Genomic DNA, 18,843 nt, shown 5'->3' on the forward strand with positions numbered 1-18,843 from the left:
GGGCCTCCCCGTGGCCCAGAGCAGCCCCAGGCTCGAGTGTGGTTTCCATTTGTCTCTCCTATACGCTCCTCTCGCACTGCCTCACCCAGTCTCAATTTAACCTCCACTTCCTGTTTCAGAGGCCTAGGGTGCGGCTCTCTCGCGGCTCACAGTGACACACAGCCCATTCTGAGAGATCTCAGTGCCTCAGACCCCAAATCCAGCCCCCATACGGGTAAATGGGGGGGGGGGGGGAGCCCTGGAAGGGACAGCTGGTTACTCTGGACTGGGGTGCTTGCTTTTGTCTTTCTTTGTTAGTCCCTCATTTTCCCCTCATACATTTTGTCCTGCAAAGACAGTGTCCGCGCCTCCACAGATGGACAGGCTCTGGCCATTTTTGTGAGAAATCGGCATTCCATCTGCGGGCGGAGACGAGCCCGGTAATTCTGCTTTGGGGCCACAAGATTGGTATTGGGTTTGACAGACAGTAGCCCAAAGCTTATCCTCCTGCGGGGTCAGTGTAGATTTCAGAGTTCTGAGTTCGGTTGTCATCGCACGTACCCTGCGCCTGCCTGTCTCAGAGACACGGGTGTGTCTGTTATGGGCTCACCGCAGGCCAAGTAAGTGGCATCACGTGTCACTGAGTCAGAACTGAGGCGCATTGTGACATCACAACGGGCCGTCGGCATGCCGACCAAGACGGGGACTTTACAGAGACACAAAAACACGCAGCTCGTCTGCAAGCAAACGTGTTTGGGGAAGCGAAAGAAGGAAGAAGATATGAGAGTAGGAATCTACTCTTTCAAAATGAGCAGAGCGTTTGTTTTTTATGCAATTTTTTTTACGTGTCTGTTTTTGTAGCCAAGCAACCTAAAGAAATTAATGTGAAAGACGAGGCCTGCTGTGCATGAGTCAGAAGAAGTGAATTACACTAATTACCCAAAACATGGAACGTGTTTTATTTTCAGATGAAAACAACATCCCTAATGAGCCAATCGCCTTCCCTCCCCAGATTCGTTTTCCTGTTTTGTTTTTTTTTTTAACAGCTGGGGCAGTAGAGTTCAAACCTGCCTTCACAACCCCAGCTGCAGTGTGGAGGCCTTTCATTAAATCCTGGGATGGGGGGGCACCGCCATGATCACCCCCACGCAGACAAGGTCGCACCCAGTGGGCAGCGCACACAAGCCGGCGTACACACTCGCACACTCACCTGACCCACAGCTCTGTCCACCAGCACCACCCCCCCCCCAGGATTGGTGTGTTCCTGCAGAGTGGCACTAGAGGGGCCTCACAGATGGGCCTCTGTAATCACTGTGTCCACAGGGTACCACCAGCGGGCGGATTGAAGGAATCCTAAAAACCTGTCATTGAAATACAGCTATACTAATTTATCTGAAGTGATGTCCATTTGTAAGAGCAGGGTCAACCCCTCCCTGGAGCAATTGGGGGTAAGGGTCTCGCTCAGGGGTCAGTGATCTGTCGACACTGGGATCTGAACCGGCGACCTTCCGATCACAGGCACTAGAGTCCTAACCCACACAGCCACACATGCCCTAAAATTAATGACTTGCATCTTACATTTGTAAGTCACTGAGGGTCCCTCAAAGTACCATGACACAATGTGGCCACCACATAACCCTAACCCTAACCCTAACCCTAACCCTAACCTAACCCTAACCTAACCCTAACCTTAAGCTTACACACCCCAGCTGTCACACACAGCCAGTCCAGGCCTGATCACCAAGTCGGTTCACGGAAGCAGAAACATGCCAGCATCTCTCTTTGTCTCCCCCCCTCCCCCCCAAACCCAGATCTGTCTGTGTTTATATTACTGATCAACAGGGCTTGTGTTGCACTGCGGTGACTGTCCCTCAAATTCACGGCCATGTGTGCTGACTGGCTGGCGGCTTCATCTAGGCAGTGAACCAGCTGAAGCATGAACACAGAAGTAAACTCTGGATTCAGCTGAGCAGGATAAGTGACCTGACGTCAGAGGCTGGGGGGTTGGGGGTGCAAAATTTTAGATATCAAAACGTTTCTCCTCCCAAGAGAACACAGACTCAAAAACTGGAGAGATGAAAGGCTGGGGGACATTTCCCTGACAACAGGATAATGACGTCACTAACAGCCCCGAGCCGTCGATCCTGCCACCCTCTCCCCGGTGAGAGTAACACCTCCAGCGTCCCGGCTTTGATGTAGAGACGCTGAGGCCTGTAGGCTTCACACACTCCCAGCAGAAGGCTTCCCGTCTGCAGCTGTTTTCTTTCTGTCTGGGAAAGACACACATTGAAGAAAAAAAAAACCCACTGAAGTAAATATGCCTAAAAATAGCACGGAAGTATCGTAAATCCAAGGCCAGCACCGATGCATATGGATCCCGGGATAGCAGAGCGGTGCATAAATCTGAAGAAACTTCTGGAACACTGAAAACCCAAGAAGTTGCAACAGCCTGTAATGAGGCGGATCCACAAAACCCAGTTCACATTTAATTACCTCTAATTAATCCCAGAATGAATTCGAGCCCAAGGCCGTTCTTTGCTGGGTTTGCTTCTGTTTTTAAACCATTGGATGAATCCATTTCAGTGGTCTGGTGTGTCAAGTAGGATGTACGAGGGTGTCCCCAGCAAGCTGGCCGCTGGCAGAACCTCGCACGGCTAAAACGCGCGTGTGCTTTCCAGAGAAAAGCTCGTCTCCAGAGACCCGAGAACAGGACTCTTCTGCTTGACAGGATGCCTGGTTCGCCCTTGCAGGCCCCAAAAAGAGCATCACTGCTTTGGTCTGAGGTTCTCAACAGACCCTGTGTGAATGAACCCTACCACAACTTTGACATATGATAAGAAAAATAAAATTAAGAAACACAACATGACTAGACAGAACCAGGACCAGGGACTCCATGGACAAGGAGATACAACAACAGGACGCAGACTAGAAGCCAACATGCACCGGCTGGACAGAGCCATGGACGCACAGACTCCGTATGCCATGGTTTCATGCCCTTGTACAACAGAGAATCTCCTTGGCATCTCCTCCCACACCGATGGCATCCAGCTGATCCCAGGCTGACCCGCGTCCTACATCTGCGTCCTCTGTCATGTTCTCCTTTATTAAACCCTGTAAATGATTTACTAGGAGCTCTCAAATAAGATCTGAGTCCTGTAATTCCTGAGGTCCGATTATGAGTCTGCAAAGGACCAGATCAAGTGGTACTAGACCAAATATTGGTGAGAAACCTTCATAGCTCACACTGTCAGTCGATGTTTTATTGTGTTGTCTCTTTGCCAATAAAACCACTGCCTGTGAAATGGTGACACCAGCTGGGGTTAGGAGGAAAAGACCACAGGGTTCAATAACAGCAGGCAATAACCCCAAGAACATGCAGGTAAATGTCACTCATCTCTCAAAAATGCCTGTCTATTTCCACAGTTAAATCTTTGTCATTCAGCAGGAAAACAAGCGTGATTGGACATGGCGTCTTGATAGCAAGGTTGTAATTGGATAGGCTAATTTGATTTCCAGTTGCTGATTGGTCAACTTGGCATCATGGTTGCAGTTAGATTACAACCATGAAGAGCAGCATTTCTAACAAGGCAGATGCATGATATCATGCAGTGTGACTTACTACAAACTATTATATATAAACTGGATACAGTAGTATGTGTGGGAGAAGCAGATGTTTGATTGCTAACATATGCGCAGAAAAACAAATCACTTACATGTGGGCAGCCAGGTCACTAATGTGTTAACAAGCAGCTAGTGCCGTGCTGAGCCACCAAGGTCAGGCCACTCACAGATTCTACAGCAACTGGACGACACTGACAACAGACACGAGAAGCATCAGGCCACTCACAGATTCTACAGCAACTGGACTACACTGACAACAGACACGAGAAGCATCAGGCCACTCACAGATTCTACAGCAACTGGACGACACTGACAACAGACACGAGAAGCATCAGGCCACTCACAGATTCTACAGCAACTGGACGACACTGACAACAGACACGAGAAGCATCAGGCCGCTCACAGATTCTACAGCAACTGGACGACACTGACAACAGACGCGAGAAGCATCAGGCCACTCACAGATTCTACGGCCGGAGTGGCGAGGCCATGGTGCTGCTCGCTAAGTCAGCGTGATGCACTGGCGTCCGAATGTGTGACGCGGCAGGTGGAAATGGCCGCTGTGCATGTGGGCTGCGAAGGGTCCCGCTCTCCACACAATGACTGGTCAAATCCTGCACTTTTAATAACCGTTTTTATGGCAACGAGGCTCCCTGCAGGAGAAAGGGACCATTTGTTTTTACGTAGGATTGCAATTATCACAGACTGGCAGGACACAAATTACACTTTACACATGAACATGAAATTGTCGTTACATTTAGGGCGAAAAAAAAGGTATAAAAGAAAAAAAAAAGACATGTGGAAAAAATAGAAACCACAAGCGAAAAAGACGGGAGGAAAAAAAGAGGCCTGGAAGTCTGGTTTCCGTCGCGCTTCCCAAGCGCTGGAGCTGAGGAGGGCAGTGAGGCAGCTGTAACAAGCAGGCTGGCTGCCCGCCGGCGAACCACAGGGCGGCCTGCGTGTTTCAAGCCAGTGTTACTTACAGGGCAGCTCCTATTCGTGGACGGGACACCATGGTGACTGGGGAATTCCACTCCGGGTCACCACGCCTCAAGGATGAGTGTGTCGGCTGGGGGGGGATCGGACATGGGATGCGCTCCAGGACAGCAGGATCCTTGCGTCCAGGAATGTCCTTCTGGAATCCCACCCCCCACCGACCCACCCCATCCTCCGGGGCCTCAGCCACTCACATGAAGCCATGACAGTACAAAACTCAGGAGTCAGTGTCAATGGCACCATAAAGAGGGGAGTCTGATGACAGTTTGTCGTCGTGGTTGGTCGTGTGCGTGGGCAGACTGACCACAGGGCCCCTGAAAAACACCTGGAAACCAGGGCCAAGTGAGCACCACTGACGTCACTAACGCAGGGCACTGTGGTTTAGTCAGATCTTCGTGACACGGAGCTGAGAGACTCAGGGAGCAAGAGGTGAGAGAGAGACAGAAGGATAAGCGAGGGTCACACTGTCACTCCGCAGGCGGCGAACAAAGGCAACCTGAAACAGAATCTGCTTCTCAAACACCTCAAGGAGGTTATGATATAATAATAACACAGGTCTACAAACTTTTTTTTCAGGTGCCAAGGTTTTTTGAATGGATTTAGGGTATTTTGAGGGTGCTGAATTCAACAATCCCACTGAATTGGTTCTAGTTTTTGAGGTAATGAAAATAATGCATTCCTGCAATGCGACTTGTGTGTGATAAAAAATGCAATAATAGCCAATCCTGATGTACTCTGCTGCGGCCTGGAAGAGTTTTGTCTCTGTTGTGAAGAACTACTTGGGTGCTCACAGAGCAGACAAGTATGAAGTAAGGTGCAAGGTACGCTTGGTAACTTCAGAAATTTGGGAGTTAATATGAGCAGAAAGATGCACTATCTCCACAGCCATTTAAACAGATTTCCAGATAACATTGGAGGAACAAGGCGAGAGGTTTCACCAGGACATGAAGGTGATGGAGGAGAGATATCAAGGCAGAGGGGACATGCACATGACGGCAGACTGCTGCTGGAGTCTCCAATGTGATTGTCCTGATGACACAGATAAAAGGAAATCGCATAAATAGTGTTTTTTGAAGCATTGACATTAATAATAATTAATAACTAATTAATATTGTATTAATTAGTCAAATCATACATAACTTTCCTATCACTGTTAGATATTTTTAATAAATTTTTTGTGTGATGTTTGTTTACTTACTAGTTGTAACTAAAATAAAAATAATCTTGCAATTCTGAATGCTTTTCAAACGTGTTGCGTTAATTAATTGATTAATTAACTATTAAATATCTCAGAAACTAGAGCCAATCTGACAAAACCTAAATCATATTCTTAATCAGCACCATAAACTCAATATAAAACCGTTCCGACATCGTTGGCACCGAAATCACTGCATTCCAGTGTAATCATTGTTTATATGGAAATTTTTATACATGAAATGCAGCTCAAAGTGCGTCACACACTGTCAGAAAAAAGTACCAATTTGTACCTTTGAAGGTAGTTACTTGTCACTGGGGCTGTTCTCTCACGTGTCTGCTGTACTTTAGCTGCAGGTAAGTGTACATTTCAGGCAAGGTTAGTTTATTTACACAGCAATTCAGACGCAAGGCAGTTCAAAGAGCTTTACAAAGGCAGAAACATACGTTTCAATAAAAGGCATTAAAATCCCACTTAAAAGACAAAAGAAGAGCCTAAAAGCCAAACAAACAAATAAATAGTTAAATTAAAAGATGGTACATTGTAGTAACAGCACAACCATGTCAAGCAACACCAAAGTCGATTTTTGACTCATCACTGCTTAGATGTACCCTTAATCTAAGACCTTAACAAGGGCAGTTTCAGTGCTGTGGTGTGGCTGACATCCAGAATGAAAAGCATTAAAGCTGTTTGTTTGGCACCGTGAAAGAACTAAGTTGCTGAAAAATAACATTTTAACAATTATCTTTAATAAGAAAGGTAGGTTTGATGTAAGCCTATAGTTACTCATTACTGAGGCATCCAGGTTGGGCTTTTATAAAAGAGGTTTGATAACTGCGGTCTTCCGGGCCTTTGGAAAAGGCCTGTATGGAGAGAACTATTGACTATTTGTTGATGCTATACAGTTAAAGAAGCCTTTAGGCAGAGTGTCAAGGCAGCAGGCAGTAGGCCTAAGGTGATGAATAAAACGGCAATAGAATAAGATACGTCTTCAGTAACTTAAAAATTTTTCTGATGCCTTCTGGTAGTGTGGTCTGGTAGCATAATAGCTTAATGCTGCCTCATTGCTGTTTTTATGTCTCACCCAGATCATATAGCAGCTTGTGAAAAGCTGCTGTCTTTAAACAAACAGCACTAAATCACCAGTTATTCAGCAGCTGACTGCTTGCCAGACCAAACAATAACAAAAAAAAAAAAAACAACGGCTAGTGGGGAAAGGGTGACCTCTAGTGGCGAAAAGGGGGAGCAGCATCGTATCCTAAGATCTTGTCATTTCAAGCTGTCGATAAGAATGGAAGTGCTGGATCCAGAGGGGAGTGGGGGGAGTGGGGGGGGGTGGGGGGGGGATACTTAGGATGACTCTGAGGGCCTTTGAGTGACAGGGACCCTAAAAAATTTTGAACTCTAGCGGTGCCTCTGGATGGAACTTATCCAGTACTGAGTCTGAGGGGACTGGGAATTCTGCCCAGGAGGCAGAGGGCATCCCTGCCGGCCAATCACAGGAGGCATAGGCACTACTGCTGTGTTCTATTTGCCTCAGAGGTCGGAACTAGGCACTGGGAATGACGTTACACATGAGTTTACAGCGTTCCAGTACAGAACGTCGGAAAGCCATTTAGCAATACCAGGTACCCATTTAAAAAATCAGGATTTCTTGCTTAGCTGGATAACTTGTCGGATTTAATTTACCCCAGTTTAAACGGCCTTTATATTAGTTTACATTTAGCTTGACTACAGTAAATCTGAAAAGTTCTCTTCTTAAGCAAGAAATATTATTTAATGAAAAAGACCCCAGTTCTAGCCCGGTTAATTGTTAGCTATTGTTAGCAATATCAGTGGATAGCAACACATTCTGCATAGCACGTGCACAGATAGCGGTTGGACAATACTGTGTGTACGACCGATTTAATGAGCCACAAATAAGACGTAAGTGCTAATAAACAGTATAAAACTCCAGCTTTAACTTCTGTTGATAAAGGATGCAGCCATCTTGGATTCTGAGCTCGGGATCATGTCGATTCCTACAAGTTCACAAGCCGGAATTCCAACTCGAGGGAAGATTCCAGTTGAAATTTCCAACTAGGAACCGGGAATTTACGAGCCCAGCTATAGTGACAATGCTTAAACTGCTTTCAAACCCCCTCTTGTAATACATAGTCCATAGCGTGCAAAATCATTTTTATAGCTTTAAAGATTCGTTTATGTGTCACTACACTGCGTTAGGTGTTCCCTGTGGTTTTTGGCAAAAGCTGAATCAGTCCTTTGTGCAGTGATTAACATGCCTGGTATGTGAACACATATGCAAGTCTAGTTACTGGAATCTTACCTACCAGTCAAAGGGCTTCTCACCTAATTCACAGCATGTCATGTGAGCGTCACATTTTTACTCATAGCTGACTCTGTGAATGTCACTTATCTGTCATTCAGCATCTGAACTAGAAAACATGTGTCACTTTCTGACAAGACACACTCCCAGTTACTTTAGCAGTTTCACAATTCCAATATTTACCTTTATCCTACAGTATTTTCCTGCGCATACATTTTAGTAAAGCAGCCATACGATTAGAAATTGGGGACCCCACCAAAGAGGGAACAATGGCATTTCTCAGGGGGGTGGGGGATATGGTCAAATGCTTCACCAGGATTTCTTGAATTTCCTGAGAATCGTTTTCAGGCAATCTTAGGCAGAAAGACTTTTCATATGGTGCGAGGGAAGAATCTACTGGCTGCATCCAGTCACCCTTTGTTATTCCTATTTGCCATGATTTAGTCTTTCTTTAATTTAACTCTCTGAGCACTTCTGTCCCACAGGAAGCAATGAACAGCTGAGGGTACAACTGAGCACATTTAGAGTCTAAGTGTCCCTTTTTGTCAATTTAGCTATTTTATTTCAATTCAATTCAATTAAATATAGCACATTTTCATAACATGACATTGTCTCAAAGTGCTTCACATTTCCCCCTCACAAAGCCCCAGTGAGCAAGCCAGAGGTGACAGTGGCAGGGAAAACCTTGGGAGGAACCGAACCCAAAGGGGGGGGCCCATCCTCCAGGGGCCAGCAGAGGTAACCCTAACCAGATTCAAAGTGGGGCCCCATCCTCCAGGGGCCGGCAGAGGAAGTAGACTATTCCATAAGATTGTGTGTAACAGAATGCTGTGTAGCCAAATGAAGATTCGGCACCCCTTGGTAGTTCGCCCCTGGCGAGTGAAGCAAAGCGTGGGGTTATATGGAATCAATAAACAGTCAGCATATTCTGGTGCTATACCAATCAGTGCCTTATAGGTAAGAACCACCTTGTTGTGGATATGAGACCTAACCAGAACCCAGTGGAGTGAAGCCAGTACAGGACTGACATGCACATGTTTCCTAGTCTTTGTTTGGACTCATTCTGCATCACCTACAGTTTATTTAATTATGAAGAAATGCATCCAACCAAATGGACGTTACGATAGTCCAGGCTAGAAATGACAAAGGTATGTACTAACTTTTCTGCATCCTGGAGTGAGAGCATTGTTGTAAGTTTTGCAATATTCTTCAGATGGAAGACAGCTGTTTTAACCATGTTATGTGAGCATGCAGAGACAAGAAGTCGGTAGTGATACCAAGGATTTTAACTACTGTGCTTACATTGACTAGGCAACTGTCGAGCTTTATATCGACAACACCCCGAGCTGTCCTCAGGCCCAGTAATAACACCTGTGTTTTGTCAGGATTGAAGAGAAGGAAGTTACTGGCCACCCACCTCTTAGCTTCAGCCAAGCATTCACAATCTTTGACAGCTGAGGAAGTTCGTCTGTTTTAATAGAACTGTACAGCTGTGCGTCATCTGCGTCATCTGCATAACAATGAAAACTCACACTATTAATAACTCCTGTTAATATCACCAAGGGGCAGCACATATAAGGTGAACAGTAGTGGCCCGAGGACAGAGCCTTGCGGGACACCACACCTTGCTTGGTGGAATCAGAGGATTCATCGTTCACGTGAACAAACTATTTGTTAGTTGGTTTAAGGTATTCAGCTCATAGAAATACATCTGGTAATCATATGTATTGTCTTCATTCATTTCTGCCTGTTTCTATCCTCTTTCAGAAACAAATGAACGTATGAAGTATGCATGAGATTATTAAAGTCCTGGCGTGCTGGTGCTATAGTCATCAAATGAAATTATTTTCCAATTTTAAAATCCTGGTTCTTATAAAAAATGAACAGTTTAAATAGAAGACGTTTCACACGATGAGGGATCCTTTTCAATATGTTTTATTCTAATTAATAAGAAATGTTGAGTCCATGAAAAACAGAACATACTGGCGAGTCTCTTGTTCAGTGTGCACGTTAATATTGACTTAATACAGCAGATTTGATGAATATCATGCAATATCTGCACACATCGCATAACCTTCCCAACTTCTCTTCATCCGAACAACCTCACTCCTAAATCTGAGCCAAGGCACTTTGCGCTTTTCCTTTATAAAGTTATAAATATCGCATGACTTACATCCCCCGATTCCTAATTAAACTGTTGGCATTTCATAGCTTCGTCGAAAGACAGATGCTGACTCCTGGTGACAGGCAAAGTGAAGCTGGAGGCTTGCTTAGGGAGGCGGCCATTGGTATTAATTCATGACAGAATATGTACCATCGCAGCATGTTTCCACTTTAACTCGTAAACAAAAGTATTAGGAGAAAGTCAGGCATGGATGGCTGAATGGAGAGAGGGTTTGATCTAAAGATGGACAGAGGATGAAGAAATGGATGGAACAATGGAAACAGAGATGCATCCCCCTGAATGGGGGGGGGTGTGATGTCCTATATATCTTCAAGGGGCTGAGGATTTGCCTCAGCCCAGCCCAGTGTGTTGCGATGCCTGGGATTGGTGAGAATATGGGTGGATGTATTAAGTAAACCTGTAATTAGATTAAAATTTCGACGATGTACTGCTTTAACCATCTAATCATCTATACTGATGTACTAAATGACCGCTTGCTTTTTATTTTACCCCAATAGATGGTGGTCTCTGTTCAAAAAAGGTCACAAAACGTGCCCCAAAGCAGGCCAAGAGCACCATCTAGTGGGGTCGAAAAATATAGCAAATGAGATGTAATTGCGATAAAGCCGCAGAAGCCGGTGCAGGAGTAGCTGGAAACAGATGTGGGAGTTCAGAGGAACAAACTGAAGGTGTTTAGGGAGGCCAGGGATCTGGATGTGCAAACGACATGCTTTGAAGACACTCTGTGTTATTAGGGTCAAATCATTGGCATGTTTGAGGTGCAGCTTGCACTTCCAGAAATCTGGGTTTCAACTGGAAAGATTTTAGGCCTATTTGTTACTTAGTATTTTATTTCCCAGCGTCAAGCACAACTCAGCTGAGCAGCTGACTAAGGTGAAGTGTGAGGAGCTCCACCAGTTCCTGAGAGAGCAAGAGGAGGCCAGACTGGCATTATTGAGAAAGGACGTGGTGCAGAAGAGTCAGAGGATGAAGGAAAAGATTGAAATCTTAACGAAAGAGATTATCAGTCTGGCATTAGCAATCTGAGAGGTGGAGGATGTGATGGAAAACAGTGACATCTGGTTGATTGAGGTACATAAATGCTCCAGCCTCTCTCTGCTTAAAAATGAAAACTTAAGGAAAGTTCTAAGTGTAGGATCCATTGAAACTCCTACGTGGAAAGTGGCATGTTTCATTTTCTGAAGCCTAATTAACTTCAGGGACATAAGAAACAAGTAGGGGACCTGCTGTAGCATCATTTTGAGCAACTAATTTTGAATAAAATACTGATTACTCATTCTTGTCTGACATTGCAGAGGCCAGTGGCCAACACAGGACCCAGAGCTGGCTTCAAGGGCAAATTGCGATTGTTTGCATTAAATTATGTGTTCAGACTAATACATGATTAAAAACCAGAAAGAAAATAACACTAATAATAAGAATGACGATACAAGCGCGCTGGTAAATGGACTGTCAGGTTAATTAACCAATCAAATCAAGAGGTTTTAGCCAATAGCAGCTAAGAGCCCGAAGCTCGGCTCCTCCCCTTTTCCGAGGCGCCGGAGCGGTAGCTAACTGGCTAACTGCTTAGCTAAGTGTTCCGGTGTCGCCCGGAACGTGAGGAACTTATGGGCGCTCGTTGTGGTTTCAACGACTTTTAAAAGCGTCCCTTAGTCTGTCGGAGACTCACTGCAACTGTATTACTAAACTTGTGAATTTTGTAGTTGCGAACAATGACTCAGAGAAGCAGGGGTTGTTCTCTGCGGACAGCCTGTGAAGTTTGAAGCACCCGGACGTCGCCTCGTTCTCCAGGCTTATTCCGCTAAACCGTAAGTGGCTGCGGCCCTTTGCTGGCTGGCTGAGGCTTAGCCAGAGGAAGCGGTTTGTATTGGCGGGGCTAAAACCTGGCGGTCGCTCGGGGCATAGGGTGGGCTGCTAAATGTCGACCGACTGGATGGTATCCCGGTGCTAACCGGCGAGCAGACGTCTGGCCAAGCCCGGTGGCCGCGGACGCCGTGCCGGGGCTTTGCGTTTATGCTGGGCTCCTGTTCGGCCCCGTGTTTCCTGTCATACTGGGGGTGTGGGACGGTACCCCCTCACGGCCCCCCGAAGCAGAGCTGGCGGCTTCAGCACCAGCCCCGGCGGTCTGTCCTCTTCCCGACATCACGGGGGACGGAAGTAACAGGTCATAGTAACTTTGTGTTTTTTGTGGATAAGCTGATAACTTATTTATACCTAGGAAGAAGGAGCTGGGGGCCATGCCTTATGTTACTGAAACTTCGTTTTCGTGTCGAATTTTCCTTAGTAACTAGGATGTCGGCTTAACATAAATAGGGGAGCAAGTCTCGGCAATTTTTATCTGAGTTATTCCATGCCCGTGGGTTTTTTTGCCGAGTTTATTGTTGCTTCCCTGCGTGGCAGCGTGATGGGGGCTCTCCTCCCGAAGCACAGCTGCTCGGCCTGTGGAGGCTGGCTGGCGGCGTCCCTCCTCTGGCTGCTGTCCAGAAAGGTGCGGGGTCGCTAAGGAACCGTATTGCTTGTTTACTTACTTTGAGTTTTGTTACGTCATTCACTGTCGGATGGGTTCTTTAACACCTTAGGAGGACCAGGCTTGTTTTTTTGCGTGGTTTTGTTTGTCTGGTAACGTCCGTTTGATGATGATCTCATAAAATCGAGACCAGATAGGTAGTAGAAGTGGTGATTAATTCCTCGTGGCTATCTGACCTTTAGGGTGGGAAACTGCGAGCAGTATTTTGGCAGCAGGAATCGTGTGGGTCACCAACGATTTATCTTTCGTGATGTTTACTGGTTGCCACGGTGACGTGAGAAGGGCGTGCGCGTGGCAGGAATGCCGGGGACACGCTCTTTGCCTTTCTGTAGATGCTGACGTCTTTTTTAGGGCGGCGTGCACGAAGAGATGCGCGCCTGCTGGGATCACGAAGCTCGCAAGTTGTTTTAAGCGAGGTCATATGACCCGGCCGTTTTCCGGGTACAGGTTTCAGATAAGTGTTTACATGCAAGGCACTTTCAGGACAGAACTAACATCTGCCTTGGCTGTGCTATTCTGTAAGTCTTTCTGCTTTGTTCTGATAGTTGTGACAGATCTCAGGTTTATTCATTAGAGAGGTAGAGTTTGTCATCTTTGGACTGCTTAGTGCTGTAAGTGTAACTTAAAGCTTGTCATATGTGAGAAATTAATGTGTGTGTAATATTATTACTGTAAAACAATGTAGGTGTAGCCTAAAGTTTCTTACGGGCTTCATATTTGTAGAAGTTTACGGAGGAAAAAGCTCTCTTAAAGCGAAATAAGCCAGGCTACATAACCAGACTAGCAGCCTGTTCTCGTAGTTGTGGTAAATTCTTGTGGCAGGTTCTTTTCTGGTTAAATTGCTAGACCTGTACTAACATGCCAAACGAGCCTGAGCCTTGGAATCAGCTCTGCTCTTGTACCGAGAAAAGGCAGCTTACAGTGAAACGACACTTGTGTGTAAATGTATGAGACTACAGGGCCAAAATGAAGGTGTCACTCTCTGTGGGATTCCATGCCCTGAAAGGATTTCCTGCCAGAGTCACCCTAACTGTAAATCGTTTAAATTGGCTGGTCGGTGGATAAATAGCTTGTAAACCTGTAAGAATTTGTTTTGCTGAAGCCTCCTTGCTTGCAGTCACGCTGCTCATTCTTATGGAGGGTGTGTGTAAAATTCCTCCACAACCATTGCACGTCTGATGTGTCTGGCATGTATGGGGCTCACGTCAGGAGTGCTGGGTGGGAATCTCTCAAACACACCTGGACACCGAAAGCAAAGTACTTGCCCCTAAGATGGTTTTATTTGTTAAGCACAAGCTGGGGGGTTATTGAGACGCATTGGTGAGTGTAAGTGCATCTACTGCGCATATGCAAGATAAGTGATTAGGTATTTCCAGTAGAGGGCAGCGTGAACTTTCACAGCGGTCTGAAAGTGTGGAGGAAGATGAGGCGCTGTTGTAGTAGTTCTGGTGACTAGTTATATGAGGAGGGTTGATGGTACCCGCATATCATTTTGAAATCTTAGCCTTAAAATTTGCCGGGGAGGTTGGGGTCCTGGCTAATTTTGTTGAAAGGATTTCAAAATACTGTGGTATGCCTTATTGCCTTACTACTGCCCAAGCCATGACTAATAATTTTAAACAGTTCGTAAAAGTTCACCCATTTCACTACACTGCTTGTATTTGTGCTTGTTGAAATGCAGTTGTCCTCTAATGGTCTGGTGGAATATCACTGCTGTATGCAGCACTGACCGCAGTTCAATCCACAGCCAAATGTAGCATGAACAGAAGCTGCCGTGCGCATGACTGTCAGCAGCCCGAAAGCGTGCAGGGAAAAGTGAAGCATGAAGTAGACTTTAATCTGGAAATAGAGGGAGGAGCAGTATTCTGAGCTGTGAAGTCTGAAGCACAGCTGCACATATCGAACAACCCCATTCCGCCGCACCATTCCACTGCACCATTCCACTGGATGCTGTTGGTATGCATTGTTCTCCTCACTAGACAAGATCTAAAAGTAGAAACTGAGTAAATATTCTTTTACAAAGTGAACAGAGGACTGTTTAGCTAAATACCAATCCATGATACTGATTGGTGGTGATATCCGGATGCTAAAAACATGCATGGGACATCTGGATAGTGTACACTCTCCTTTGGGTTCAGGTAACATGAGTTAGTGCAGCAGTCATTATTAATACTATGGATTTCAAACGTCCTACTTGAAGGCTTTATTTTTAGCGTTAGCTTTTAACATCAAGGATCATTTGAACTGTTAAGCCAAACTCTTCTGACCATTCTAATGGAGCATTTCGGGTTAAATACCGTCCTCTGTTGTCTTCTGTGGAGCTCCTAGTGTGACCTGGACTGGCAGCATAAAGGGTGCGTGTTTGTTAGCTCAATTACAATGCAATACAGATTCTTTTGGCCAGTGCTACATGGATACAGTTGTGGTCCCCATACACTTTAAGCCCTGTCTAGTCTGCACCAATACAGGCTCCCCCCCATGGGTTGCTCTGAGGTATACATTGTGTTCCTGAATGGAATGGCTCCCAATGTCACTGTGAGCGCATGGACGATTGAGGTGCATCTCCCCGATGTCTCTGAGTGGCTGGGGCAGCAGCTTCTGCCTGTAATCTGAGTCGCTGGGTATAAATATAGCGTCCAGGCTTGCGAAAGTGTGGAAACCGCACACCAGATCGCACACTGTACATGGACCCGGCTCTGAACTTGGCCGCGTGGCTGTAGCTGGATGCATTTTCTGGGTATTTGGTCACACGGCACAGTGTCCATTCTTGTATGCAGGTCATAGCGTGCAGAGTCTCCAGTGTGCCCAGTTTAGCCAGTTCAGAAACGGGCGTGAAGTGCCTGCGACAGAGGCTCTGTTAAATCAGTTAAATCTGACACACGCGTGTAGGGGTTTGGCAAGGGGCGATTCTCAGGGTGGTGGGGAGAGGCTTTCCGTCACGGTCCCCAGTCCCAGTCCTGCATAATACTCTGCAGGAATATGACCTGTTTTCATGAGATGGTGAGGAAGGGGGATGCCCTGGGTTCATGGTGTCTTCATGGATTTGGGCCTGGTAGCTCATCCAGTTGGCTTCATGTTTTCAAGCAGATTTTCCGTTTCCTTGCTTCTAATTGTGTTCTTTTGCTGCTGGCCATGCTGAGCAGAACCCCTCCTTCCTGCTCGGAGCCATGGGGGCCTTCCTGGACAAGCCAAAGACGGAGAAGCAGAACTCTCACGGGGAGGGTAACAGCCTGCGCTACGGCCTGAGCAGCATGCAGGGCTGGCGGGTGGAGATGGAGGATGCTCATGCAGCCGTGCTGGGGCTGCCAAACAGCCTGGACGCCTGGTCCTTCTTCGGCGTCTTCGACGGGCACGCCGGCTCACGCACCGCCACCTACTGCTCTCAGCACCTGCTGGGCTCCATCGTGGATGACACCAGTTTCTGTGGCGATGACCCCGTGGCGGTCAGGAGCGCAATCCGCGCTGGCTTCCTGCGGGTGGACGAGGACATGCGCGGCTGCCCGGACCGCAGCGGCTCCACAGCCGTGGCCCTCTTGGCGTCTCCGCGCCGCCTTTACTTCATCAACTGCGGTGATTCGCGGGCCGTGCTGTGCCGCGGGGGCAGGGTCCGGCTGGCCACACATGACCACAAGCCGTCAGACCAGGAGGAGTGCGAGCGCATCGTCAGGGCAGGCGGCTCCGTCAGCATGCAGCGAGTCAACGGCTCGCTTGCCGTGTCCCGCGCCCTCGGCGACTTCGACTACAAGTGCGCCAATGGCCGGGGCCCCACAGAGCAGCAGGTGTCGCCTGAGCCCGAGGTGTTGGAGATCGAGCGCAGTGAGGATGACGAGTTCGCCGTGCTGGCCTGCGATGGCATCTGGGACGTCATGAGCAACCAGGATGCATGCGGCTTCATCCGCTCGCGCCTGGAGCTGCAGGACAACCTGGAGGGGGTCTGCAACAGCCTGCTGGACACCTGCCTGCACAAGGTACTGCCTCTGGAAGCTGCGGTCTGTATAGAAATGCGAAAGTCTGCAGGGGACGCGGGGAACAAATGATGCCTTTGTGCAGGGGAGCCGGGACAACATGAGCGTGGTGCTGGTCTGCTTCCCCAACGGGCCCAAGGTGAGCGAGGCGGCTGTGCGGCGGGAGGCGGAGCTGGACCGCCACCTAGAGGCCCGTGTGGAAGGTGCGTCTCCCATCACCTTTGTCTTCTGAAGCCTTCTGAAGGCGTTTAAATGGGCTCCTCACATGTGCCCAATGTCTTCTCAGAAATCATGCAGATGGAGGAGAACGGCACCCCGAGCATGGAGGATGTGATGCGTGCTCTGGCTTCAGAGGCCATTCCCAACCTGCCACCAGGGGGCGGTATCGCTAGCAAGTAGGTCCCGCTCGCCCCATGACAAATGTGCACTGGCTGACGTTGGCAGGTTTCTCAGACGCTTTGTAATGGAGACCCGGCTTCTGAACTGATATGTGCTGGTGTTTTCTCAGGCGCGGTACCATTGAGGCGGTCTACACCCGGCTGAACCCCCATGGCGAAGATGTGGTGAGTGGACATGAATTCCATCCCCAGGGCCCCTGTGACGCTAGTTTCATGTGGATAAGACGTCTGCCCGTCTCTTACCCAGTACAGGGCAGTGGTAGGCCAGTAGGGGGCAGTAGACTGTCCAAAGCCTGGAAAATGAACATCCTGGCAGTGAACTCCCCTGTCATTAAGTGAAAGGTTGCGGAGGGGGATTCTCTGGGGGGAGGAGCCTGCGAGCTTGAGGCTCCCGTAGCCCCTGCGTCTGTATTAGCAGCCTCTCTGCAGCCTGCAGTCCTCACTCTGGCCTCTCGCTTCAGGATTCCCACGGCACCGAGGGACGTGGCACTGCCCCCACCAACCTGCTGGAGGTGCTGCGCCAGTTCCGCATCAGTCACAGGGGCGAGTACCGGCAAGTCCTGGAGGGGGCAATCTCCAGCTTCTGCCAGCCCTGCGATAACCCTAATCCTGACGAAGGTGACCCAGAAGGCGCCGCCCCTTTGCCGGAGACTGTGACTGGTGGGGATATGAGGGACTGTCCTGGAGAGACTCCTGCCCCACCCACTTAATGAACTCTGACCTCTGAGACTCCGCCCATGCCCAATGCCCCCTGAGCCAACTGGTTACCATCTTTGCGGTTTCTCTCAGGCCCTTCTTGCGATGCCAAAAACTTTGTTTATGGTTCTGGGAGATCCACCCCTCCCCCCCATGACGGATTAGAACAGGAGGAGGGGTGTTCCTGCATTATACTGTTTGATCTTTAGAGACTTCCGGGGGCTTTCCAGGAGCCTGGCCCCTGCGTTTCAAATTTCATTACACTTATGACATGCATGGCTGTGTTTAGGCAGTCTGTGAACAACACCCCCCCCCCCCCCCCCACGTAACACATTGTGCCTTGATGCTTTGGATCCTGTGACCTCTGGCCGACTGGCTCGTGCCCCATCAGCCTGAGTGTGCAGGTGCAGAAAATGGTGTTTGAGGGCGTCACAGACGTGTGTCCAGGGCTTGAGCAGCACTTAGCCAGACGTCTAAGCCTTTCATTCTTTCTTTAGCGCAGAGGACTGGGGGAGCTTCTCTTCAGCGGGGTCTTATAGTTGAACGTGCGGATGAATACTGTTGTGGGGATATCATGCACGGCTCACCTGCATTTCCTTATCGCCGCTGGCTGTAAGGGAAGTGGCTGGGGCCTCATCCGCGCAGCGGGGCCCAGTGTCCACCGAAAGCCTTTTGATAAGTTTTAAATCGAGCTGTTTCTGTTGTATATGTATGCAGATGAGTAATAAAGTGTACAGAAGTGCTGCTTGGTTTCTCCATCTCTAAACTGTACGATACCTGGTTCCTTTCCCGGTCTGGTGGGCCTTGGTGTTAAACATGAAGCTCTGAGGGTGAGGAGACCAGGCTGTTCCCAAAGGCAATAGGATATCACATCGCTACAGGGAGTGCAGTCACTTAGCATTAGGGCTGTCATTATCGGTTATATTAAAAATCAAGTAATTTATTTATTAATCTG

The 18,843-nt window shown here is 47.9% G+C and overlaps 1 protein-coding gene and 1 long non-coding RNA gene across 3 annotated transcripts; one reads left to right on the plus strand and one right to left on the minus strand.

The window, feature by feature from the left end:
* Positions 1 to 4,126: 4,126 nt before the first annotated feature.
* Positions 4,127 to 9,611, minus strand: LOC125715578 (uncharacterized). Its single transcript, XR_007384103.1, has 3 exons — positions 9,535 to 9,611; positions 6,084 to 6,141; positions 4,127 to 5,625 (listed from the first exon to the last, which is right to left on the minus strand). It is a non-coding gene; the product is annotated as an uncharacterized LOC125715578 (long non-coding RNA).
* Positions 9,612 to 11,832: 2,221 nt separating this feature from the next.
* On the plus strand, positions 11,833 to 18,632 carry LOC125715570 (protein phosphatase 1B-like). Of its 2 annotated transcripts, none has more exons than XM_048987293.1 (6): positions 11,833 to 12,110; positions 15,973 to 16,797; positions 16,880 to 16,997; positions 17,081 to 17,189; positions 17,303 to 17,357; positions 17,654 to 18,632. In XM_048987293.1, the coding sequence occupies exons 2-6, from the start codon at positions 15,997 to 15,999 to the stop codon at positions 17,900 to 17,902; spliced, it is 1,332 nt and encodes a 443-aa protein (XP_048843250.1). In that variant the 5' UTR covers positions 11,833 to 12,110; positions 15,973 to 15,996; the 3' UTR covers positions 17,903 to 18,632. The 2 variants fall into 2 exon arrangements, with proteins under 2 accessions (XP_048843250.1, XP_048843251.1); XM_048987294.1 differs by lacking the exon at positions 11,833 to 12,110 and adding an exon at positions 12,117 to 13,347.
* Positions 18,633 to 18,843: the final 211 nt, after the last annotated feature.

Source organism: Brienomyrus brachyistius, chromosome 20 (assembly GCF_023856365.1).
Source record: "Brienomyrus brachyistius isolate T26 chromosome 20, BBRACH_0.4, whole genome shotgun sequence".
In the NCBI taxonomy this organism is placed as follows: Eukaryota; Metazoa; Chordata; class Actinopteri; order Osteoglossiformes; family Mormyridae; genus Brienomyrus; species Brienomyrus brachyistius.

Coding starts and splice junctions, on each gene's coding strand:
- LOC125715570 (XM_048987293.1), top strand. CDS start 15,997: ATGGGGGCCTTCCTGGACAAGCCAAAGACGGAGAAGCAGAACTCTCAC. Junction 16,998..17,080: donor CCTAGAGGCCCGTGTGGAAG/GTGCGTCTCCCA, acceptor ATGTCTTCTCAG/AAATCATGCAGATGGAGGAG. Junction 17,358..17,653: donor ACCCCCATGGCGAAGATGTG/GTGAGTGGACAT, acceptor CTCTCGCTTCAG/GATTCCCACGGCACCGAGGG.